General features: G+C 47.8%; 1 protein-coding gene across 1 annotated transcript; it reads left to right on the forward strand.

The window, feature by feature from the left end:
• Nucleotides 1-17,634: 17,634 nt before the first annotated feature.
• Nucleotides 17,635-23,290, forward strand: LOC144144564 (uncharacterized). Its single transcript, XM_077676074.1, has 5 exons — nucleotides 17,635-17,752; nucleotides 17,990-18,241; nucleotides 18,329-18,409; nucleotides 20,332-20,421; nucleotides 21,714-23,290. Exons 2-5 carry the CDS (start codon nucleotides 18,011-18,013, stop codon nucleotides 22,962-22,964), a joined length of 1,653 nt encoding a protein of 550 aa, XP_077532200.1. The 5' UTR covers nucleotides 17,635-17,752; nucleotides 17,990-18,010; the 3' UTR covers nucleotides 22,965-23,290.
• Nucleotides 23,291-25,443: the final 2,153 nt, after the last annotated feature.

The raw sequence follows: 25,443 nt of genomic DNA on the forward strand, positions 1-25,443 counted from the left end.
TTCACGTTTCACCATCGACTTCATCGACAATGTCTACGCTGGAAGACAATTACAACAACAACAACCAATACGTAATCCATAAGACTTGCAGGCACGCCCCCCGCGGAAATGCTCTGCATTTGATCGTGCCCCTCGCGAGGGGGATGTTTTGATTTTTTCTATGCGTGTGTGTGCGGTTAACCAGAGCGCCCGACACAAATTTGCTGCACCTGGCGACGCGCCGACGGTGGGCCCGATTCGCGCCTCGGTCAGCCAGCCCGCGGCAGACGTGCCGCAACTGGCGGCACACAGCGCCGCCGAGTCTACTCTTCTTTTCCCATCGAGACGGCCGCATCAAATCATGCTTGGGACGACCGGCCCGCAAAAGACACGCAGCGACGAGTAGACTCTGGAGACGTCGCCGCTGAGTCGCCTCCCCTTTCCCATCCGTGGCTCGGCTGACGCAATCACTTCGCCTGCATTCGCCGGATTCAAACTGCGGCCAGTGATAGTCCTTATTGGAAAGATTCGAACTGCACGCGGCTGCGGCGGAACCCCGGGGGTATAAAACCAGCCCTGAAGCAGCGGCTGTGCGGCGGCATTTCATTGGAGGCACTGAGTTGAGAAGTGCCTTTGTGCGAGCCATGTAACGCTCTTGCTACCTTTGTATATATTGTATATGAATGCAGCTTAAAATCACCGTCGGCTCGATAACTTCATCGCTATCCTCTGCGCCGCGTCGATGGCGGACTGAGCAGGGCAACCAGGGCAACGTCGCAACATCTATGCATCTGTATTGTTAACCTGTGGCTTTTGTATCTATGTTGTACAACGCGCCCCTTATGTAACACCCCCTGTGGGGTATTTAAGGAAATAAAGTGAAGTGAATCGAACAGTGGTGACTGAGCTAGAATGGCCCGGTCCCAACAGTGTGTGTGTGTGTGTTCGAGGGGGGGGGGGGGGGTGGAGACGGTATCGGTCGTAGTCGAGGGCCGCAGTGCACCCAGTTGCTGCCGGTACTTGGCAGCCGTTACAGCAGCGTAGAACTGCTCTGCCGTGCTTTGTGTACTCGAGAACAAAGTTTGTAGACGCGTTTTTCGGATGCGTGATAGCTTGCACTGACGTCACTGTATTGCCGTGTTTGTGGGTTGGTTGCACAGTGGAAATCTGCAGCTTTTATCTCGAGCAACGCGGATGAAGCTGACAGCGATCGATCAAAAAGTGCGGTGACGTCGTTATGTGCAATCCACATGTTTTACGAGACGTTCCAAGGTAGGAGCTTAAGCGACAATCCCGGCGTCTGGCGTTGGCGTTCATCAATTCAAAACAATTCCTTCACGAGGCCACTCATAGTGCGAGCTTAAACTCCGCGGTATAGTTGCTAGCGAGGGGTGGTCGCCCCGCCTGTAAACAGTAGTGAAGGTAGGGGAATAACAACCACCGAAATTCACCATCATCGTCAGCGCCCTCATTACAAGGTGGCATAAACGAGAAGCGGCGAATCGGGTTTCCACTCGAAAGTAAAGCCATTCGAAAGCAAAACGCTCCTCCAGCGGCAAGATGACAGAGCTCTTCGACAAAATATGCGAGGCTAAACAAGGAGCCGCACGCGCTGAACTGGATATTATGATGCCCGATTCACAACTCACAAACGTGCTTAGGTGTACTCGGATATTTTATTTCCATTGCTGGGGCAAATTCCACCGCCGCGCCTGCACGCCGTAGTGCACGGTGGGGCTATATGCTCACTTGTAAATGGCACTACACGAGACGATATTACTAGCGAACCTGAGCAAAATGTTTCAAAACGGGAACCTAATAAAACCATATGGGCGCACGTACGTACATCAGCCAAACTGTCGCTTGAATACGCACAGCTAACGTTACAAACCACGCAGTCGGTTTGACGCGAGTTACGTAAATTAACTGCGACTGTTGAAATGAGCGGCTCGGCTCACGAAACGACTACACAGCGTGACATGCGTCTACGGAAACTTATGAAGACCGAAAAAGAGAGACTTCAGTACGCCTAGTTAGTGCGTTGTTAGCAGCCTCCACCGCCTCTCCCCTAAAACAATTGGAAGGGAGCAAGCGCAATGAAGCCGCCACGCGTTCAGAGGCCGCGTCAACAAAAATAACTGCGGCAGTCAACAAGTCCCATCAGAGAAGAGCAACTGCGGCCGCGTTTTCCGCCGTGCCCTCAACCCCTCCTTTTTCCCTCTTCACCGTGACCCCTTCGCGAGCGACCGCCGAAAAACGCTTACAGCGCCAAACAGGGACCGGGAAAGGAGGGAGGTGCAGTTTTCGTTGTGTAATTTTACCATGCTTGACAGTTAAGGTGCACAGCGGCACCGCTAAATGTTTGCGACTCGTACACGCGCGTCCAGACTCGAGCTCGTTTGCACTACTGTACTCAGGAGTGCATATACTGATGAATAAACAGTACTCATGAGTACACAGTATTCATGAGTATTGTACTCATGAGTGCTGTGTACTCATGAGTACTGTATACTCATGAGTACTGTGTACTCATGAGTACTGTGTATTCATGAGTACTGTGTACTCATGAGTACCCATACTCATTAGTACTCAAACTCATGAGTACTCATACTCATGAATACTGTACTCATGAGTACTCACACTCATGAGTAGTGTACTCACGAGTACTGTACTCACGAGTAGTGGACTTACCCTGTACTCACTCGTCATCGTACTCACTGTTTTTTTCTGGGTGTGTGATCACTCATCATCGTACTCACTCATGAGTTTGAGTACAAATGAGTACAAATGAGTGTACTCACGAGTGAGTACGCCGACCTATGGGCAAAAGTAAGTTAACCGCATCTGCATGGTGCGAAGTAAAACTTGCACTGTAAAGCATCACTTAAGGCAGCTCTTTATTACGTTGGTTTTTATAAAAAGATGAGTTGTACTAATGATGCTACGTTCTATTTATCTCCAACCGCGGAAAGTGCTATTAATATAACATTTGGGATTATTATAACATCTGCATCTTCGAACCCGGCTCTGGTCGCAAGCTTTTTTGTCATCAACCTGCTCACGATGGTAAAGACGCGCGTCTTTTGTAGAACACGCGATGGTGATAATGGAAAATCTTTTCTTTGTTAGAGAAAAGGGCAGGTGTACCAGTAGCGTCCAGGAGATACGACGCAACGAACACTATTGTTATGTTTGTACGAGGAATCGGAGCATGTCGGTGGAGTTACCGGTACGTTTGGCGGAGGTTGACAGTCTTGTGCGGAATGTTGGGTCGTGTAATAAGGTACCCACCGCACGCAGACGTTGTATGTCTGAACCCAGTTGGACCTGGGCCCCACGGCTCATTATTTCACCATGTCTGGCTTAGCAAGGTCGACTACCCGGATTTCTCGGCTTCGAACGCTTCGGAGCGCGGTCATATGACGCGACGAGCGTCGTAGCACAGTTTTCATTGGAGACGGTATTATTATTCAAATTCCGTTTGCCTGGAAGTCGGGGGAAAAAGCTTCTCAACCTTTATTGGTAGCGCACTGCGAAGTTTTCTCGCAATAATCAACACGGTAGGCGAATAACCCTTCTTTTTAACTCATACAGTAAGCAAGAAGCGACACGTGTACGAAAAAAAAAATAACCCGGCCACCCAACGAATGGGCAGAATAAATGCGAACGGCAGTGATGCTTGCTCCCAAAGGTAACAACCCTGCAATGCCAACGAGGAATTTAAAAAATCGCGATTTGTACGGTCGCTATGCGCTTTGTTTCACCGGCAAAACCGCCGACATTTTCGCCATTGAATTGCTAATATTAGCCGATTTGAAGCGCGTGAAGTATTAGCAGTATTAACAATGAAATACCCTCTATATGAGAACCATTCATACAAATAGCGGTGAAAGCAGATTCACTCAAAGCGTGTTTATGCACCCATCACAATTGATGAGTAAACTCAGAAGGAAGTTTTACCCAAGGGTAATGAGGGCGCTGTCAACTTCTTCGTGAGAAAGTATTATTCTTCACGGTCCATGCTTTCAAGGCTTACAGGAAGCGAATTATAGATGGCGATCAATGCGTGGTGTTCATAGCAGGCTGCATGCGTCAGCGAACCACTAGAGCCACCGCCTCGATCGACGAGCCATTTTCTACCCTTTGCCGGCTAAATATTAATGAGCCCTGCGTCGCACCTAATACTTTTCCTCCGCGTCATTACATTGCTGAAAAGCAAACTACCATGTGCCTGGAACAGTAGGGAACACACAGAGATGTATTATTCATTCCATGCTGAGAGGCGAATCCCCAGCCATAGTTAGACTGACACTTGCGGAACCGTGAAGGCAGATCTTCTTACCATCGCCTTGGAAAAAAGGCTCTGCAGAGCCTCAACTTTCAGGCCATGCTAATGAGGAACAACCACTGCGAATGCTGCTAACTTAAGCTGACTTGTGGACTTGCTCGCAGCTCGCCTGTTGGCTGTATACGCCTAGGCTGGAGTCCTGATCTTTGGGAGTGTTCTGGTTATGCCGTTGTGCATTCACTTCTTTTTGACCTCCAAGTCATTCTAGAAGCAAAAGGTGAGATTGATAAGGGCCCGTAACGCATACACAGAGCGAGCTGAACATGCCATAACAATTGACCGCTGACCCCGAAAGGAAAGCGCTCGGAGCCTCCTGGTGCAGAGTCTGGGACAAAAAAGCTTCCGCGACGCTTCGACGCTAGCCCCAAGCTCTTCATGTAATCACCCGACTCTCGTCATTCCTCGATATCCAACGCTTTCATTTGCTCCTCCGAACATAGCCGGTCCCTGCACGTCGGATCAGGCAGTTTGATATAAGCACGCAATAGGCCGACTGCTGAGTGGCTTTAATGTTTAAGTAATAAGCACATTCTGATAACTTCCAAGATTCACCTTTATTCGCCATTCGTTTTGTTACTTGCGCCCTCTCACCTCAATTTGTCTTTGCGCTCACCTCTTGCATCTTGCTTTCTTCGTCCTTCGTTTTCTCCGTCCCAAGCCTCTGCTATTTACGGTTAATTAGAAAAAAATTCACACATCTCCACGAAGTGAGTCATGACAAGTTGGCAAGCGCTGGGGATCTTTCTTACCGTAAATCACCTGTGAGAGTGCTTATTGCTGCGAAAACGATTTCCAATCCTATCCAATCCAATCTAATTTAATTTAATCCAATCATCCATTTCAATCCAATCCAATGCTCCTCGCATGCGCAGCATGTCTCTCTCTCTCTCTCTCTCTCTCTCTCTCTCTCTCTCTCTCTCTCTCTCTCTCTCTCTCTCTCTCTCTCTCTCTCTCTCTCTCTCTCTCTCTCTCTCTCTCTCTCTCTCTCTCTCTCTCTCTCTCTCTCTTTTGAACCTTCTATTTTGGTATTGTTAACCTTTCGTGAAGCTTTTGTTCACAAATGTTTCGATTTACACGGTGCTGTGCCGAGAGCACGGACGCCGGGCGCCGGACAAGCCTTGGCCTTAAGGTGCTTCGCCCCTAAAAGCAAGCTTAACACACAAAGAGAATCCCAGAATGGCAAGGAAGGGACATCAAAGGTAAAATCCGTTCTGGAAAACCAATCAATGTGATCTATGGCTTCCGTTGAATGAGGAATCGATCGGCTAGTGTACATTGCCGCGCTGAATATTGTACATTGCCGCGCTGAATATTGTACATTGCCAGTGTACATTGCCGCGCTGAATTTAGAATTAAAATATTCTAGAATTCCGTCACAGAAATTCGAAATAAAAAAACAAAAAACAGTGACGCGGGAAGTCCATAAGTCGAGCATGAAAAACAGCTAAAAGAACAAACGTGAACTCTTAAGCGAAAGTAACTTCGTGCCACTTTACGGTATCGTGTGAATGGTGAATAATAATAATAACAACAAAAAACAAATCGATGAAATCCGTCGTTGTCTTGATAGCCCTGAAGAGGTCGGGCTTCTTCGGTCTACACATTCTAGGAATGAAAACAAATTATATTCCGTGCAGTCTATTCACAGCCGGTGCATCGATTGCTGTGGCTTTTTCGCCCAGAGTTAAGTTTGGGCGATGTCAAATTTATAAAATTTATGTCGAATATTATGACATAGTTCACCGGTAACAATATTGTTAAAAAAAATGATACAAGTAGGAAGCTACGATTGGACCTACCGTAATCATGCCACTCTGACCACCCACGGCGTAACCAAAACTACTGGCATAACGCACGCAGGGATGGACGCTGTACGCAGATCATCATCAGCAATCTACTCTGCGAATGTAGATGACGAGCGAAGCTTTTTAGCTCACCACATAGAGGTGACAGAGGTCATAGGTTTTGGGCAAAAAATGTGAGCCATTATTTATTCGTTTTTAGCGATGACGGTAGTCATTACGCACGCACTTTTATTTTGACTCTCATAATCATCACCAGCCTACTCAGGTCCACTGAAGGACAAATGTCTCTCCAAGTGACCTCCAACCGCTCCTGTCTTGCGCTGTTCGAGTCCATAGTTTACCACCGAATTTATTTATTTCATCGCTCCATCGGATTATTGGCCTCCCCCTTCTTCTAGATTCATCTCTTGGTAGCCACTCTGTTGCCCTGATTGTCCACTGGATGTCGGTTCGTCTCATCATATGGCCAGCTCAAGTCCATTTCTGTTTCTTTGTTTGAACTATGACATCGTCAACTCTAGTTTGTTTTCCAATGCAGGTAGCTAGTTTTGACGCAACTGATCTTGAATATGGTGCTGCCTGTTGTGTTGACAACTAACCTATTCAAAATGCATATCAAAGCAATGCCACGTATAATCTTGAGACCCAAGTCACGTTTTGGTTATGGAAATGCTGCCTGCTATTAACTAGGCTACTCAGGATGCCCATTCAAGTGGTGAGACGTATAAGCTTGATGTCCAAATCAATGTTTTGAACGGCTTGTGGCTTTGGTGGTGACCGCACGCTTCAAAGACTCATAGAGCTTCGCAGTTCTTGTTCGCACGCTTGAAAAATAGACGGAACCACCGCTTTATAAGCTTCGCTTAAAAGCCCTAATCGAGACGAACTGTGTACATAAATCAGTTGGTAGAAAAGATGATAGAGGAAAAAACAAACCCTCGCTGAGTGTTCAACTCCACAAGCAACGCCGCAGGGAGGCATTAGGGCACTCGCCTTGGGCGGTGGGCGCAGCGCATTGGTGCTCCATGGCAGCTCGTGTCGCACAGTCGGCATGTCATCCTGGCACTTTTCCCCACCGGACTAGAAGACGCAGGCTTCCATGTCGGTGGTGGTATTTTGGGAGCGCGTCTCTTGTTTTCACCGAGGGCTCACATTTGCTGTTCGTCACAGCCGAGGAGGGCGATTCTGGGGAAGTGCGAGTCACCGGTGGGGTCTATCGTTAAAGAATGGCGCGGGCGAGAGCTCGGTCACTCAACCAGCCACCTTCGCGCTACCTCATCCCGGGGAACATACGAAGTCCATGTGAAAATCCCAAAAGGGGACGACCACTTGGTGTAGTAATTTGCCGCCCGCAGCTCTTCGGACCGCGCTCGCGCTTGTGCAAGCCCGTTTTCGCTCGGTGGAAGCCTGTGAAGCCGCTGTATGGCCACTTCCCTGCGACGGATAAATTAGGCCCTTTCCGAAATCAGCGCCGACCGTTCAAAGGGACGCAGGTATTACTGCAATGTGCATCTCTTGTATCAGGAGAGGCCTTTTGTAATCGCACATACGTCGTTGGAATTAATTTCGTTTGGCAGTCACAGATGCACGCTGCTTTGTATTTATCAAGTATGCTGTTTAAGGTTTTAATTCCAGCGCGGAGCGGTACGAGAAAGCTATCATCCTCGGGGAAGCGGAGAAGGTGAAAATGCTAGGCCAAAAAGTGTGAAGGAAAATGGTGTGGTGGCAAGGAGTCCCCGATTGGGTGATTGAAGTTCGTGCCTCAAGAAAAAAAAAGTGGTTAGGGATCTACTATGATTCCAACTGGGGACCTTTAAGCCGTGAAACCGGCAACGTAACCATGCACTGGGCCACCCCAAAAGTCCGTGGAGTATGGGGTTTGCAGCGGCGGAAAACAATAACGTGTGCTGCCATTTGGACAATTAGAAAGACAAAAACACTGTGTCGGCACGCAATGCGGAACACCTAAGAGCAGAAAAAATTCCAGATAGGAATTTTCAGGAGTATTAGAGTCTAAAGGGCTAAATTTAAAGCGGAAAAAATAAATAAGCCTAACAACGAAAGAGGCTCATTGCCCGCAATAACCATTCCATCTGGCCTACCGCACGCCGCCCCATTACGAGACGGAAAGGCACACGTGGGTGTGGAAGGTTGGAAAGAAATAACAAAATAACCAAAAAGCAATAGTTATAAGCATCCAAATTAGGCACAGTAGAACACAAATAAAATACCGCCGCCGCATGAAACAAAAAGAGGCGAACCAAGGGAAAAAACACTTTCCGTGGTCACAAGCTAATTTCGTTCCCTTGAATGATGGAACCTTCTTCTGTTCGCGACGGGATCTCTCGCGTGCTGTACTTCTCGCCAGCTCACGTGCGTCCACGCCTAAAGTGAGGAACAGAGACGCCGACTTCGTGCTACAGACGCCGTGTTCGCAAAGCCGGCTGCCGCGGGTTCTAGCGCGTGTAACGTGGTCTACTTTGGGAGGGAGATGGAAGCCTGCGGAGAAAACGATCCGGGGTGGCCACTCATGGAGAACATTCAGCCGCAAGTTCAGAAATCCATGTGAGGTTCAACAGCCGGGTCTCCGAAGAAGGGAGAGGGGCCGCCGGCTCTGCTGTTTCCCCAGCCTTGCACCACCAGTGCAAGCTGCGCCATTTTTTTAAGCAACCAAGGCTGATCACTTGCACTCCTGGAGAGAGTGAGAGAGAGCAACCACTTTTTTTAAACACTGGTTCTAAGGTGGGAGAGTGCCCGTGGCCCAGGAACGGCCTCGACGTCAAGGGCCCGGCCGGTGACCGGTTCGTGGCGGTCGCGGACCGAGCAACCCAGAGCCTGTTCCCGGAGGGTGGGGTCTCGGAGGGTATGGGTGAAGGTGTCGCGCGGGAGTTCAAAGAGGGAGGATTTATAGGGCTCATCCCGCGGGTCACACTATGGAACGTTGGGAGAGGAAAATAGTTGTAGGGCTGTATGCACTAACAGATTGCGATGAGAAGAAATATGCGTTTTAAGAAGGCGGCACAGGTGGGCAGACTCGGCTGTGAGCGACGGGGGTGGGGGTGAGAGGAAAGTCGTCTGCGAAGGAGGCTATAACGTTGGGCGATGTCCCGGTACGCGAGATGTACCAAATTGGGCATTAAGGAACGTCGTGTTTAGGTGTAAAAGATTTGCGTCTCAGGGATATCAAAGCTCGGGATTTCATTTGGCAGCAGTTTCATTTGGCACCCATACCTGTTTGGGCCGGGGTCGACAGCAGCGTCACGGGATCGGGAATGGGTCGGGTGCACAGAATTTGGACGGAAATTGAGTAAATGGGGAACGAAGTAGTTTCGGATAACGCACGTGTTGCGAATCTTGTAATATAACGAGAGGTGTAGGTATTAGAGTAAGGGCGAGGACAGTTGCGTTGTGACGTCGTACGCACAGATCGCAGATCGGAGGCTGGGGGTGTGTTCAAGTGCGAGAGCGAGAGGTGTCATGGCCAGAATTAAGAGAAGTGGAGAAAGGACAGCGCGCTGGGGTGTGCCGCGAGGGGCTTAGGGAAAAAGGGGAGGGGGAAGGAGTGAGTTGATACTGGCGTGAGCGGGGCTGTTAGAGAGGAACTTTGTTATGCAAGTGTGTGTGAAACTTCCAGGATGGTGGTGGCTGACGGAGGCAAGAATTTTGTATTTGAAGGCATGGCCGAAGGCCTTATGTAAAACGAGTGCGAGGACGGCGGCGTTGTCGGATTCTGGTGGCGGGGCGAGGATGTCAGCGGGAATCTTGGGATAGCATCATCCTGGGTCAAGAGGCCAGGACGTAAAGCAATCATCATATTGGCTGATAATTATGGGGATGAAGTCGGCAATGACAATCAATGAATCCATCAGTCAATCAATTCGTTGTTTATTAGCATATTCGAGAACATCTGGGGAGGTGGCTTTGTGCTTGTGCTCGGAAATAAGGGGGTGGGGCGGGGGAGGGAGGCAACAATAAACAACGCCATGTGACGTGCCGGGCCCCGACTGCTTTTGTTGTCTGCTGTATGCTTCATTGTGACCTCACCTGCGTGAAAACACAGCCAGAATCAGCGTATACAAGCAGATCATCGCTGAACACGCAAGCTCAGGAAAAGTGTGATGTGTTAGGACAATATTTCCGCACTTAGCCGCCCTCGTACATTCGATTTATACACCCCCCACCCCCCACCCCCCTTCTGTCAGCTGCCACAAACGTAAGGAAGCCGGGAAGGAGGAGTTGGAGGAGGGCTACCGAGGGTACGCCGTCAAACTCTCGGGCTCTCCAAGGGAAGGAGAGCGGTCTGAGAACGACTTTGGGAGAGACGGACGAACTGATGTGGCACTTCAGGGGCTCCCGAAGCCCCCATCCACTTTAGGCGCGGAATAATTCATGAAGCGGCTAATTGATTCCGTGAGCAGGCAGTCTGTCGCGTCCGTCTCGCACCCGAATCCCTCCGAGAACAGCAGAAGCACGTAATTGAGGGTCGTTGCTTTTAATTGGAAGCGATTGGACTGCTTTGTCGCCGCCGGCAGGACCTGCCGGTCGTCAGCTGAGCGTTGGTTCACGGCAGCCAAGCACTCTTCCGCGCTTCCCAATATTAGATGGTGTCTTTTCGCACCACATACTTTTAGATGTTGCAGAAAAAGAATTCCTACGCAAGCGTAACAAAATGGTAGACAAATTGTTGCCCAATCTTGCCCGTTTACTATTAATTTGCGACTGATTTACTTTTATAATGGGCAGACTTAATTCAACAATACAGCGAGCGGGAAGCTTTTAACACGGCCAACAACACGACGGTTCTCTTTCAGCCGATGGCGGAAAATAAGTGCCGCTGACGACGCAAAATCATGAGCAGAAGGGGCAGGGATGGGTGAGAGCAGGATTCGCACAAGGCTGTTGCGCGGGGCGGTTAAATCAGTTCTGCCGGGCCGAGCGAGCTTCGGAGCCTGATGTCGGTCAGGGACGCTCATTACAGCTACAATGACTTAGTAAGGATTTGACAACATGTGCTGTTATTACATTATATTTGCACATATATGCTATAGTTGATTTTGTGGTTGGGGAGGCACTCTTGGAGTGAAGACTTATGGATGAAACGTTTTCTCGAATCCTTACCCAGTGAGCCAAGCTAAAGGGGCTAACCCGTAGCAACGCCATTGCCATCGGCAGCGCTGTCTGCCGCGTTCGCAAAGCTGAACCGAGTAGTGGCCAGTACCCAGACTCACCGATGGGTTTTAACTTTTGTCAAGTACCGAGGGTACTAAGTGAACCGTGGAATATACAAATGTGTCTTCACGAGTATTAAGGTTTATATTATTGAGTTCTCGTCTCGTTTGTTGCAGTTGGATTGTAATGTAAAATTATATTATGAATGAAGCCCAAGGCACTAAATTTGTGCTAAGCACGTGAATCACCATGCGGGCTATGCTCTCTGTACAAATGCACGTGAAAGAAATCATTTTAATTACATTTACATATTACTACTTAACGCTCGTTTCTGGGGCATTATGCCGCCCATTTTGCTACGCCTGTGTCAGCCCTGCTTCCTCTGGGAATGTGCTCTCCATCCATTCTTTATGCTCCAGAAGCGCATTTCAGAGCTAAGTGAATATCCGGGACGGTCGTTTTATTTTATAGCAACGCGACGATAGAGAGCGGGGAACAGGACAGGTCAAGGCGGGAAACCGAAGCGCGTGCCATCGTTGCACAAGAACTAGCGAGGCTGCCGCCTCTTTCTCCTGACTTCGAGGCACAAGCCAAGACACACACAAAAGAGCGTCCGCAACATCGGCTGGTGGGAGAGTTTCGCGCCGTTAAGGGAGCACTTTTGAAATATGGCACCGTACGAAGGTAAGCCATAAAGCCCCCGAGAAAAGCCTGCGCCTCGGAGGCTTAAATCTTCCGCAGTTGTCGTTATGATCGACCCGCACGGGTGGTGGGCGCTTCGTCGGGGCTCTTTGGAAAATATCCTTTTCGTGCTTCCCCATAACTACGAGCGCGCATCCACCGTCCCGTCATCTCGCTGAGTCTTTCTTTTAGCGATTCCCGTAAAGCGACCTCGCCTACAGGAAAGTAAGCTGAATAGGCCAGGCACGGGTCGTCTTATCGTCAATCGTTCGCTGCCATTGCCGTGCGGACCATCAAATGTCTTCTCGCCGAGATGATGGGGCTCGCCGAGAAATGCCTACTTAGCGCCGCTCCTAACCCTTCGCGAGACGCGCTAAGCACGATGCCAGGAGGAAAGCCGTAACACATCTCTGAAAGGTCATGACACCACTTTCATTTTAAGATCACTTTTGGCCCGGCTGAATAGTTAGCCCTCTGCATTCACTCCATCTGAGCTCTGCTGAAAATATGATTCAAATTTTAAGATAGTCAGGTTGAATACTTGTAGTTTCCAGACTATTAATTATATAAGTCCCCTGGGCTCTTGGTATACGAGCTACATTTATGAAACGCATCGGAAGTGCCTTAAGCGCTGAAAAGGTGAGGAAGATAGAATGAATTTGCACTGAAGAGTAGCGAACATTATACTTTTCAAAAGTAGGAACGCGAAAATTGATCGATACAGAAAGCTTGGTACCCGCGCTGTGTAGTAAGGGTATGCTCTCCAGAATGAATAAAAACCTGAAGCTAAATCCAGTCTAACCTAAACCGGCAATAAGGAGAAGACGAATACGGCGCCGAGAAGCACGCGTATTTACGCACGTTTCGGGCGCCCGGCGTAGTTGCTTGCTGAAAAAGCAAAACAGAGGATGAATTTGATAAGGGAGGAAGCAGGGAACGTAGGTAGAGGAAAAGGAAAAGGGGAAGAAGACTTGCGCGGTGCTGCCAGTTAAGGAATGTGGATCTAAGGACTATCGTCGACTAAAAACCAGTGGTTTTGATAGCTTATACAAAGCCAAAAAAAGTTTCTGGCTCGTGCCGAAAATAGCGTGTTTTTGTTTTACCATTCAGACTCAAAAGGAACAACCGCGCTTACGAATAGACATAGTTAGCGCATGTTAGCCGAAGAAAAAAAAAAGGTTGTGGTATTTTTGCAGACACCCCGTTCCATAGGGGCGATTTCACGTTCAAGCCGGGTCAACTTGGCGCGATGGTATGTTCTTTATTGCTGTTTAGGCGAGAAGTGACCCAGAGGGCTCAGCTTAACGAGAGTTTCAATAATCGGTAAATTCTGGAGGTTAGTGGGGAGCCTTGTTGGGCGTGTTTTAGCAGAAGAAAAAGGTAAACGCTTATGTGCTCCTGAATTTAGGAAGGGGATTACTAAACCCCCATTTATACTTCTAACAGTACACTCTGCATGATGAACTGCCCTGATTTTGTTTTCAACATGTTACTTGAATGCACTATGCTCTCAGTGGTGGCGTCGGGCTACAGTAACTTCTAAATTGTCTACGTACCGCTTACGCCATCTCCCATTTTCTCCTTGCTTTTAAGGGGGAAAAGTTTCCCACTTGTTCTTCTACCAGAACACGCCCTTTCACCCGGGAAAAAAAATCGGTTTTATGAAACACCAGCTCCCCTGAACTTCACCAGTGAAACGCTATAACATGATGAAGTATGCATGATGCTCTTTCGAGAAAAAACTATGCGCAGGTCCACTGCATAGGCAGGCACGCAATTTTGGAAGCGTTCGGAGAAAAAAATGTGGGAAACAAACAATCTGAGTGAGTAGAACGAGATACAGCGAACATAGAAGAGAGGGAATAAACTCATTAAAGACAAGCCTTGCGCACTTTTCAACATCAAGCAAGGTCTTCCCAGCACATCAGCTTTTAACGTACAATGAAACGCATTGGGATTCACTCAAACCATAGTGGAGAGGAAAAAAAGCCGGCACAATGTCTACGTAAGAAATTCGCATTTTTGAAAGGCCGGACAAACCAGTGTGAGAAGCAGGGGAAAGAAGGGTGGGAGGCGGTCCCACCTCAGTAGGCAATTCACTGAGAACTTTCAACCCGCACGAAGGTACCCGAAGCGTACAGAGGAGCGCGCACAAATTGCATTTCGTCGTTGAGTCCCGTCCCGGAAGTCGGCATGAATACATTGACCGTTTCCGCCGCTCGGTTCGCAATCGGTGAAGCCCGACAAGATTGTGTGATTCACGCTCTCTCGCCCTACGAGTTATTGGATGGTCTCGCTGTATTCTGGGGCAATGTACTTGCCTTTCATTGCGATTTACCACTAACGCTAGCTGAGTAACTCCTGAAAGGAGGTGCTACTGTAGCGCTTTCTTTGTGCGTAGTCGGCGTTGGGGCCTTGCGCCCTAGCAGTTAGGTAACCATGTAGCCATGCTACTGCCGTGGATGTCTATGAATGACGGCGGACGGAAACTTGAATTGTTTACAACTCTAAGAGGAAAAAATTTGTTACGGCAAGTAAATAAACTTCGGAGTAATGATTTAATCATATGCCAATAACGCTATGATTTTTATGTTAGTATGAGATTGTATGATATTGAGAGTTTCAGAGCATTCGCTAGAGGGTTGGCTTCAAAATATTCAGCCTCTTTCTTAAGAGAAAGATAGTTAGAACGCTAAGCTTTCCCCCATGCAACGTGAGCCAAAGTCAAAAAGACCAAAACCCAAGCTGCTTCTACCATGTCGGCGCAATCGGATAGTCGTCGGCTTCAGAATGCGAGAGACCCAGATTCGATTCCGACCACGGAAAGCGTTAGCTTCTTGAAGTGCATGATGTATTTTCACCCTCCTCCTCCTCCTCCTAATCACCACCACCACCACCACCACCACCACCACCACCACCACCACCACCACCACCACCATCATCATCATTATAACCTTCTTCTCTTCCTCGTCATCATCATTATCATCATGTTAAACCCACTGTGTAAAGTTGGCTTTCCTGCATTGTATCATATCGCAACATCAAACGCTATCGATGAAGCATAAACAGCTTCGCTTTAAAACCTTGATTCTCGTACTGGTTGGAAAACTTATTCCAGAAGGCCTTCTTCATTACAAGATTACAAGATTACAAGATTACAAGGCCTTCTTCATTACCAGACAGGGCACTGCGGTAACAAGAGAGGAAGCTCTTTTATACTCGAGCTAGCTCGGACTGATTCTGCTGTTCACCATCTAGAATATCACCACGACAACTTTTGTTCCTGGCTAATTGCGCCCAATTTTATAAACACATGCCAAGTATGACTTTGCTTTGCTTATTCAGCAACGTATGCCGACTTATTTTCGAATATGCTTTGTCTCTTCTGGAATGTAAAAAAAGCAACAAGCTGGCGCACCGAAGTTCCCCGGTTGTTTCCAGGCTGATCCGGTGATGAATGCGAAATGGGTAATTAGTTTCTGTATTAGTGCATGTTAGCGATAACAGCGCAAAAATTTTGCCCGCCGAATGGATGCCGCGGATTTACTGTGCTTTTTATGACGCTAACGTTAGAAGTCCTTTTTATATTCGGCAAGCTGTCTTTGAAACAATATGGTCAATTTTTGCGTCAATTTTTTCTTAAGTTCCCACGCCGGCACATTGCTTGAAAAATGAAGTTGGACGTTGAAATGTGCGAGTATTTTAGATGCATCATTAGGCACCCCTTCGGGGCTCTCGTGGCCTACTATCGACCTTTGCTAAAGCGATGGTCTGCAACGTTCTGGTTCTTCTGTTTTTATTTTTGTATGTGTAGAATGCTAATTACGGATGTTTCGTCATTTCATGGGTATTTTCCGTTGAGGTTTGCTGTTACGGCAGCATTACCTTTAGCCTTCAAAGAATTTTTACACACATATAGGTAGCAAAAAAAAAAGACGGCTGAAAGAAACGCACGACAAAAAACTATTGCAAGGGGACGCACTAATTTCTTCTCTCCATGCTAGTACACTCTAAAAAAAGGGTGTGGTAGTTTCTCCCTTAAGGGTGAAACAGGAATGTATCATATATTGCTCCCTAAGAGGTAGAAAGATTCTCCCTTTAAGAGGGAGGAGCGCGTTTCTACCCCTAGGAGTGGAGGAAGATTTCCCGCTTTTGTGAGCTAATGGAGGAGCGTTCCTCCCCTGGCAGCGTCACCCAAGCAAGGCTTGTCATGCGAGAAAGGCCTAGCGAGCTGATCGGTTTGAGGATCGATGAAGTACAAATACGTAGGTTACTGTGGTTGTGTGCGCTTAATATGCGCTAAAATAACCAAGAAATTACCTACCGAGCACCAGAACTGCGGTTAGCAAGCGATGTCGCCAATCGTATTTGCGCGACTTCTAGCATCCGTCTTGCATTCCAACGCGTAGGCGGGGCCCCCGCCTACGTGTTCAGAGCGAACGCGCCGCCGTAAACACAGTAGAAGTCATACCGATTGCTTTCAAAATGCCGCCTTTATTTCCGAAAGGCTCGTAACCCCGCCGTTCACCGCACACGAGATCACAAGCATCCAATGCGGCCGTTTGAGAACAACCAGTTGTTGTTAGTCGTCTTACCTTGCTACAACCGATGCATCAAAACGCGGATCGTCTGCAATCGTAAATCTCAGCGCAAAGGCAATGCAGGCAACACGAAAAACGTATCCGTCGCTGTCGCATCCTCGACAATGCACGCCCTCTAGCGTGCTCGAAGTAAAGCAATCGTAAACGTTTTAAAATGACCGATGGATGACGCAAAAAAAAAGTTGGGGTTGGGAGGGGCAGCTACTAAGCATCACCATCAGTGGGCACTTACATCAAAGCGTTTCTCCTTGGTTTCCTTTATCGATAACGTATATTATTATAGCCAACATCACGGAGGCCGCATGGCGGCGAGCACATATTGGGAAGAAACATAGCACAACACAGCGACATACAACTTCATCAAAGGCACTGCTAACGCACAATACACGCAACACACAACATACACACTCATACACCACAACATATAGTACACTTTTCACATGTCGGCAGGATTACAAGCCACAACTGAACCACAGAACAGGGAGGATTTTAGAGAAGCAAAGGTCTAGCTTTGCCTGTAGTGCCAGAAAAAGCGTAGTGGCGCCGTCGTGAACTACCGAGTACGCCCGCTTGATGGCGCTGTAAACACGGCTTTGTAAACACGGCGGATGCTTTTTGCACAGGCCGCTTGAGCTCCTTAATAACATGGCTTCCCTCGCACGGCGGCCGCCGGCTCGCTGGTCCACGGCCGGACTCGACTCTCCTCCTCCCGCGCACGAAAGGAGCGTCGAGTCCAGCCGTGGCCGCTCCTGCTGGTTCCTGGCTGGCACGCTGGCCGCGTGTTAAATGCAGAGCATTTCAGTAACTCACGATGTCACCCGCGTTGACGTCCGTAGTCGTAGTCCGCACCGTCGTTGTCCTCACCCCTACCCCTACACTATATATATAAAAAAATACTATCCGTCGCCTGGTTTCGATCCCTCGACCCTGCGGGCGGAACGCAATGTACATGGTGCTCTACCCACTGCGCCACAAAGCAGACACAGAATGGGAGGCTACGAACGCGCCTTATAGACCAGAATTTTGCCGAGTCGGCCATTTTGAGGCGACCGGTGCGCCATCTGGCGGGCATTTCTTGGGGACTGCGTCGCAGCGGACGACGCCGCAGTCACACGCTGTTGTTCCGTGCCGCGCGTGGATATCAGGCGTCCCAGCGGCATCAAAAACCGGTAAGTGTCATTTATTCGGTATGTCAGCAGTGCGAAGTTTTACAGTGCTTTAAGGAGAATGTTCAAAACGTCCGAGAGCTGTCAGGTTTGCCCATAAATTCCGTTCTCAACCCGCTAAGGCGGCGTTCCACCCTACGCGGGCTTTTTCCTGACGGGGGCTGCCTGTGAGGCTGCGTTTCGCCTTGCCAGCAGTGCGCCCGACTTCATAACATCAATCATTTCCTTAATTATGCGCAGGTTGCCGTCATCGCCTTGGTGATGTACAAAAGGAACTCGTCCGGGCGTCATTGCGCCGTTGTTGGCTGCACCAACAACCAGCGTAAGCGAAAGGGACTCATGCAAGAAACGTGTGAGGTGCACTATGACAAAAGAAGTATCTGCATGTGCGGCGTCTATTCGCTGCACAAGTTTCCTGCGTCCCGTGAGTCCCGCCGCGAATGGGTCGTCGCGCTGAATCGAAAAGACTTCGAACCCAGCAAATTTGCGAGAGTAAGTACGCGGTTGTACGCTGCTTTTGGAAGCGCTGTTTATTCACCCTCATGGTCAATCCTTATCGCACGTTTCTGCTCCCTGCAGGTATGTTCTGTTCATTTCATCGACCGAAAGCCGACGAAAACCAACCCGACACCTATGCTGCAGCTCGGGTACGCGAAAAAGGTGAGCCGAAAGTGAAATAGGAGCGTCACGTTGGCGGAGCACACCCGGTCTGAGAAAACGCTGTTCTCGGTTCCCACCCGCCGCTAAAACGCAAAAGTTCTTTTATGCAATCCAACGGGCATGAAATCTTGATGTATCGAATAAGTTGCTCTTGTTTTGGTAGCAAAAAATAGTGTTATGCGGCGGAAGTTTTAAAAGATATGTATTTTTTTACTGTTATGAGCACGTAACGTCTCCACAGCTAAAGCAAGTATGTGAGGGCCTTGTTAAACAACCAACTCATTTGGAGGTTTTTTATTACTAATTAGAAACCACTAATTATCCATTGCATAATTTTGACGCCATGCTGTGCATGTTTCATTTGGGGTTGGGTTAAAACTGTAAAAAGAAATGCATTTTCGTTTCTTCTGAACAATGAATGATGGTTGGATGTTAATAGCGCAAGGACTGCAGCAAAGAGTGCCAAAACAGGGGTTGCATAGGAGAGATGATGATGCACTAATATCGGTGAGCAAGAATACAATTAAAATAATTCAGAAAATGACGATGGCTGGTGTAGAAGGCGCTGGTTTGAGCCTGTTGGTAGAACATGACAATGAATTGAAGCGCTAGAACGGGACAAGCGAGTCGACACACACAAAGCGCTTTGTGTGTGTCGACTCGCTTGTATCGTTCAATTTATTGTGGTGTAGAAGGCCAGGTTGTCATTATGCATGGTATGATATTACGCCTAAAATTTCACTTCTAAATAGTTAAAAACACACCTGATGGAAACCACAGGATCAGACAGGATAACGCTGGATGTGGTGGGATGTCTTGTCTGTAGAGTTCGGTGAAGTGTTTAGTGCTTTGCATTGAAGTAGTACGTGGATCACGGATAGGCTGTCTTCACACCTGCTACGTAGGGGTCTTGGGGATCCCGTGAGCAGGCGGGAGTGTGTTACGTGTGTGTAGCCTATCTGTAATCTAGGCAGGGTAACTTCATTGTCGGTGGTGGGTCCCAAGAGTGGTTTTATTATGTGTAGTTGTCCGTATGTTCATTCCAGTGTGCTTGCCATGTCTTGCGAAGGTGTCTGATGTGTGACTTGAGGTCGGTGTAGGGTATTGTTGTTATGTCAACTGTAGTTGTAAGAGCAGCAGTGACGGCAATTTGATCAACGGTCTCATTTCCTGCCATCCCAGAGTGACATGGCACCCAGGACACAGTCACTTCAAGGTTTAATGCGTATGCAGACGGCATTAATGGGAAGATTGACGAGATGGTTTTCAGAGTTGCGAGATGGCAATGTCCGCACAACACTTAAACTTTTTATTTTAGTTGTTTGATATGTGGGATTAATGTGAGCTTTTCGTCAAGTATTGTACCAAGAAACCTGTGTTCCTGTTTGACTGGGGTCAAGACATTATTGCGTGATGTCTGGATCGGTCTTTATTCTGAATAAACAGATCAAGCCAAACACAATGCTGAAGTGTGTGTTTTAGGCATTAGGTCGACTGAGCTAGATACTGAGTGTTTCCCGTTCAACAATAATATCATGGTGGAAACATCAAGGCTGATAGTTGCAAAAATGTGCTAACAATAACGATATGTTTTCAGCAGGAAATTTGAAACATTGCAGAACCCCTTATGCCAACAGCCATTTACTACCCTAAATACCTTGCTTATTAGCTCCAGCAGTGCAACAAGTGGACAACCAATCTGTGTAATGTGATGCATGCTTCATACTTTGCAGCTGTGAGACGAGACATGAAAAAGCATTTTTTGCCATGAGCAAAGCATGCATAAGCACGAAAAAATGTCTTGACAAATAACTGCTCCTTCAATGCTTAAAAATGTTGCATCGGATCAAAGAATAGACACGGTTGGTGTTATGATGTCATTTTTAATTGAGTCCACTCGCAACCACTTTGAACATATGCAGGTGACACATGGACGAAAACCAATCTTGCGGCCACTTCTGACAACAGGGCAAGGAGCATCGCCTGCTCCTTCGCGAGCGTCCCACAACAAGGTACAAGCCTTTGATAACTATTTCTGGTACTTCAGAAAGATTCGTACCGGTAATGGCTCTTCCTACAGGCTCTCCATGCTTAGAATTTAAAAACAAGGCACTAATACAATATGCTAAACAGCACACATGTAAAAAAGCCTTGGCAAAAACACCTCTCAACAAAACTTGTTGCTGAGCTAGCTGGTACAAACGTAATGAGAAAAAAAAAGTGGAACAAATTGGACGTGGACGAAAAAGAAAAATGATTGTATCTGTCGTTTTGTGCCTACAACTGTCCCTTCTTCACCACGTTTTCTTTTTTCTTTAACAAAACACCTCAACTTTCAAATTTATTGCGCTTTGTTCAAAATTAGATTTCTTGCACCTTGAAAACCGAGCACCAGGCATTTCGTAGACTGCCTGCAATTACAATTGAAATCTACAAGCACGAACGCTCTCAACGTGTTTGTTACTCTTTGTGCGTCATTTTGCCCGTGTCAATGTACATTTACATCACTCGTAGATGTATTTACTAAGTGCGCAAGAAATCATCCCACGGGTTTGTTCTTCATTTGCGAGTTGAGTACACTTCTTACATCAAATGAGAAAAGCAGTCGTAGAGCTGACTGGTTCACGGTCTCCTGGCGAAAAGGTCCGACGACGGGCGGCAGCGTCTCTCAAATCAGTCCCTGGCACAGGCTGCCCACCGCCCTCTCTGTGAACCCGGTCGAGAGGGTTTATATTTTCTCAAGCGGACTCGTGGGGGACAAGCGCATTCTGGCGCTACTTTCTGCAGCCAATCGAGGAGATTCTTGCTAACACCAATCAGCCATGTTCCCGCCAAAGTGAAAAGGACCACTCACACACAGATAGAAGGTTTAAACCGAGGACGCATGCTTCAAGAATTATTGACATACAGTAGTCCGGACAGAACACACCCAAGTAAACAGTGGAAAAGACAGAAAGGTCGTTTGATCTACACCGGGGGGGGGGGGGGGGGGGGGCGCCGCTGCCGTGCTGTAACCCAAGCTGGTCTGATGGCTCCCCCTAACAGCCATGTCTTCCGGTCGGTCAGCGCGCAAAGACACACCGCATGCGTTTTTTAGAAAAACTGGGCCTTGGTGGCCGAAGAAGTAGTTTACAAAAAGGGAAAACGCAAACTGAATGGGGGCTTCACGACAGCACTTTCAGGGAATGTTGGACGCACGTTTAGGTTTCGTGCTCCTCTCAACTTTCTTTAGGAGGGGATGGTAAAGTCTTATTTACTCTATTAGATTTCTAATGCCAAGAGTGTGTGTGTTTTTTTCTTCTAGGATCAACAGGCAATGAGCCCGTTGCCGTCCACACTTGCGCTGCCACCATCACCTTCAGCCAGCACTGGTGACGGAACAGAGCCCCATCTACTTCCAGACAGCACGTGTGAGACGGTTGAGGCAGCGACATCTGAAATGTCTGCCCTCAACGTTAGCACTCGCATGCTTTCTGTAGAAACCAACACTGCTGTACCTGAACACACTGAAAGATACAGTGACCAGAGCTGCCAAACAGAGCCAAATGTACGAAGCTGTGGAGTACAGTGGGAAGACCCACTCAAAGCTTTGCGCGAAGAACACTTGTACTGTGCACTCCCACTAAGTGTATGTGCTAGAACACAAACGATGCCAACAACACTTTCTGAAGAAATGTCTGAGCCTGTGTGCAACTTTTATACGGGCCTTAGCTGCGATGGCTTCTGGAAGCTTGTGATGACTGTAACTGCGCTTGTATGTAACAACCGCAGCATGAGCATTAGTGACCAAGTGCTGCTGACACTGATGCGTCTACGCCTAGGACTTTTATATTTTGACTTAGCTGTAAGGTTTTCCATTTCTGTTTCGCAGGCTGGTAAGGTGTTCAGGGAAATGCTAGGGATTTTGCATAACATAATGAGCAAGGTAGTGGTGTGGCTGCCACCGGAAACAATTCGTGCAACATTGCCACAACAGTTTGCAGACAGTGGCTACGCCAACACAATATGCATTGTTGACTGCACTGAAGCACAAATGCAGCGCCCAAAGCGGCTCTACGCAAGAGGGCAAACATACAGTCGCTACAAGGGAGGAAATACTGTGAAGTTTCTGGTGGCAATTGCTCCAAGCGGGTTCATCATGTTCGTCTCTGGTGCCTATGGTGGACGGGCCTCTGATAAATTTATTGTTGAGGACTCTCACTTCGCTGACTACTTGTCAGAAAATCAAGAAGTGATGGCTGACAGGGGTTTCACTCTAACAACTGCCATGAAAGAGAAAAATGTGAAGCTCAATGTGCCAGCTTTTTCAAGGGGCAAGCCGCAGTTCTCGGAAGCCGAAGCAACTGTGTCCAGGAGGATATCTCGGCTAAGAATCCATGTAGAGCGCGCGATAAATCGCATCAAGTTGTACAGGATCTTAAAGCACTCGCTTCCCATTCATCACAAAAAGTTGATGAATACCATTGTTTTGGTGTGTGCAGGTTTGTGCAACTTAAAGGGGCCACTAATTGCTCCTAAGAAAGATGAAGAGGAAGTGGTTGCAGATATGCACTGAACACATGACAAGCATGGTACTGAAGTGTTCAGTAGCCTGTGTCTGCAGTGTAAAGCCACATGCAGTTTGACATTTATCCAGAACTTGTGTAATGTGTAGTTCTACCTCGTATGCTGTATCCATTACATAATAATCGCCAATGATGTGCAGTGTCATGTAAACTTGTGCTTGCTTCAGGTCCATAGTGTTAGTAGTTTTCTGTGTGCTGCTTCGAAGTCTTACCGTGCAACGCTTTGTTCAGTGTACTGCTGTTACTGTACTTTGTTCAGTTTACTGACCCTTTGCTGTATGAACAGGATGTCTTTTTTTGCTGTTCGGTGTTTCGAAGTATTTTTTCCTTTTGCATTACAGCACTGCCCAGAGCTGGCAGTGCTATGTAAATAAAGCTTTACTGATTACTTCACGAGCTGTCTGTACCTAATGCTACAAATTGTCAGTTGGAAAGCCTCAACTGATCGTTAGTGTGCAATAGGAGCGACCATCGCTTGTTGACACATAAGAGACCCGCCGTGGTGGCTCAGTGGCTAAGGCGTTGCGCTGCTGAGCACGAGGTCGCGGGTTCGATTCCCGGCCGCGGCGGCCGCTTTTCTGATGGGGGCGAAAAGCAAAAACGCCCGTGTGTACGAGATTTCGGCGCACGTTAAAGATCCCCAGGTGGTCAAAATTAATCCGGAGCCCTCCACTACGGCGCGCCTCATCGCCTGCGTTGCGTCGGCGCGTTAAACCCTACAATCAATCAATCAATCAATAGGAGTGTGGTTTCACAGTTGTTTGGCCCCCATGGAGAGGGGGAGACATGCAGAATACTTTCTGAAGGTTCATGTTTGGAAGACTGCAGAAAAATGAGCACGGTATCCTTTTCTATCACAGTTTGCTATAAATAGGTGGTTCTCTGTATGAGCACGCATTATCGCACACATAGTACACACAATCCTCAGCACACAAATTTATTTAGTCAAGCACACTTTATTTACACTTTCTTGGGAACTGGTGTACAAATTCATTCCGAGCAGAGCTTTGCATACTCATCACAGATCGTTAAGATTTTGCCGTTCACAGCTTGAACAAGCCTTGGCAGGTAGTGCATGAAATAAAAATCTGAGATACGTGTAATATGCGCAATTACAAACTCTTTGTCATAGGGCACAACCACCAGGACAGAATTTAAGGCAGACCAAACAAAAAAGTAGCACGTAGACCTTTGCAAGCAAAACATAACAAACTGTACTTGAAAGTAGTAGCCATTCTTTCCTGCTTTTGACAGGTAGTATTTATTTACACTTTCTTGGGAACTGGTGTACAAATTCATTCCGAGCAGAGCTCTGCATACTCATCACAGATCGTTAAGATTTTGCCGTTCACAGCTTGAACAAGCCTTGGCAGGTAGTGCATGAAATAAAAATCTGAGATACGTGTAATATGCGCAATTACAAACTCTTTGTCATAGGGCACAACCACCAGGACAGAATTTAAGGCAGACCAAACAAAAAAGTAGCACGTAGACCTTTGCAAGCAAAACATAACAAACTGTACTTGAAAGTAGTAGCCATTCTTTCCTGCTTTTGACAGGTAGTAGCACCCAGATGCATCTTTTCGCACATCATATTTGTTGCCGTTGATCAGCTCAAGACAATCATCAGTGTAGGGACATTTGATCTCAATAATGCTGTCTGACCCAATTAATCCATCTGGGCTTGCAGAAAGAAAAGGGTGTGTTTCACTAACTACAGTGCCACAACTCTCCACAGTCAAATGATGCTCTTTCTCAAAAACCTGCCGGGCAACAGGCTCAAACCTATTCCCATGGCTTGTAGCCTTGTTGCCCCTGAAATGGCTGAACAAGCATGCCTGGACAAACTTCTCTGGAGGGGTGTCCTTTCTCCGTGGCACTTTCGATATGTTCGATGCAGTGAGCCTCAGCTTGCGGCTACATTGCCACAGTTTCCCCCTTTGTTGCATTGTCAGGCGTGCGAGTTGTGCTCGGGCAGACTCCTTAATGCACACCCACTTTTCATAAAACTCCCCACACACATTGCATGAGAGGTCTGAGCTTTCGTGGGAAGTGTGCAAATCTTCCCTCGGAGTAGCTGCAGTTACAGGGGCTAGTGTTGTGACGCTTACTGTCTGTTGCAACAAGCTTCCTTTTACACTGAGAAGTGGGGCAATGACCGACTCTCGCATTGCTTTCACGTACTCGTCGTGCGTGCTATAATGAGGTACTGTAACATTGCCAGGTGCAGCTGTGACGTCGGGCATCTTCTTTTCCATTCGAAAATCCATGCTGCCAACTTGTGCTGGCAATACATTGCGTCTTGTGCCTCTGTTCCACTGGGCACTCCGGTCTGTACAGGATTCCCCGGTGAGGCCCTGCCGCTGAGCGAACTCTATTTTCCACAGAAGTGCACCTAGCACGGTAAAAAAGCGACACAAAGTTAAATACGGGTTTGTTCTGATGAATGTCCAGCTCTGCATATTATTG

Source organism: Haemaphysalis longicornis, unplaced genomic scaffold, assembly GCF_048455015.1.
Source record: "Haemaphysalis longicornis isolate Haplotype H1 unplaced genomic scaffold, Haemaphysalis longicornis Haplotype H1 scaffold_7, whole genome shotgun sequence".
NCBI lineage: Eukaryota > Metazoa > Arthropoda > Arachnida > Ixodida > Ixodidae > Haemaphysalis > Haemaphysalis longicornis.

Bases quoted from the DNA above. Each gene is read 5' to 3' on its own strand.
- LOC144144564 (XM_077676074.1), top strand. From the start codon at position 18,011: ATGTACAAAAGGAACTCGTCCGGGCGTCATTGCGCCGTTGTTGGCTGC. The intron at 18,410-20,331 runs GTGAGCCGAAAG...GAACATATGCAG, and splicing joins AGCTCGGGTACGCGAAAAAG to GTGACACATGGACGAAAACC. The intron at 20,422-21,713 runs GTACAAGCCTTT...TTTTTCTTCTAG, and splicing joins CGCGAGCGTCCCACAACAAG to GATCAACAGGCAATGAGCCC.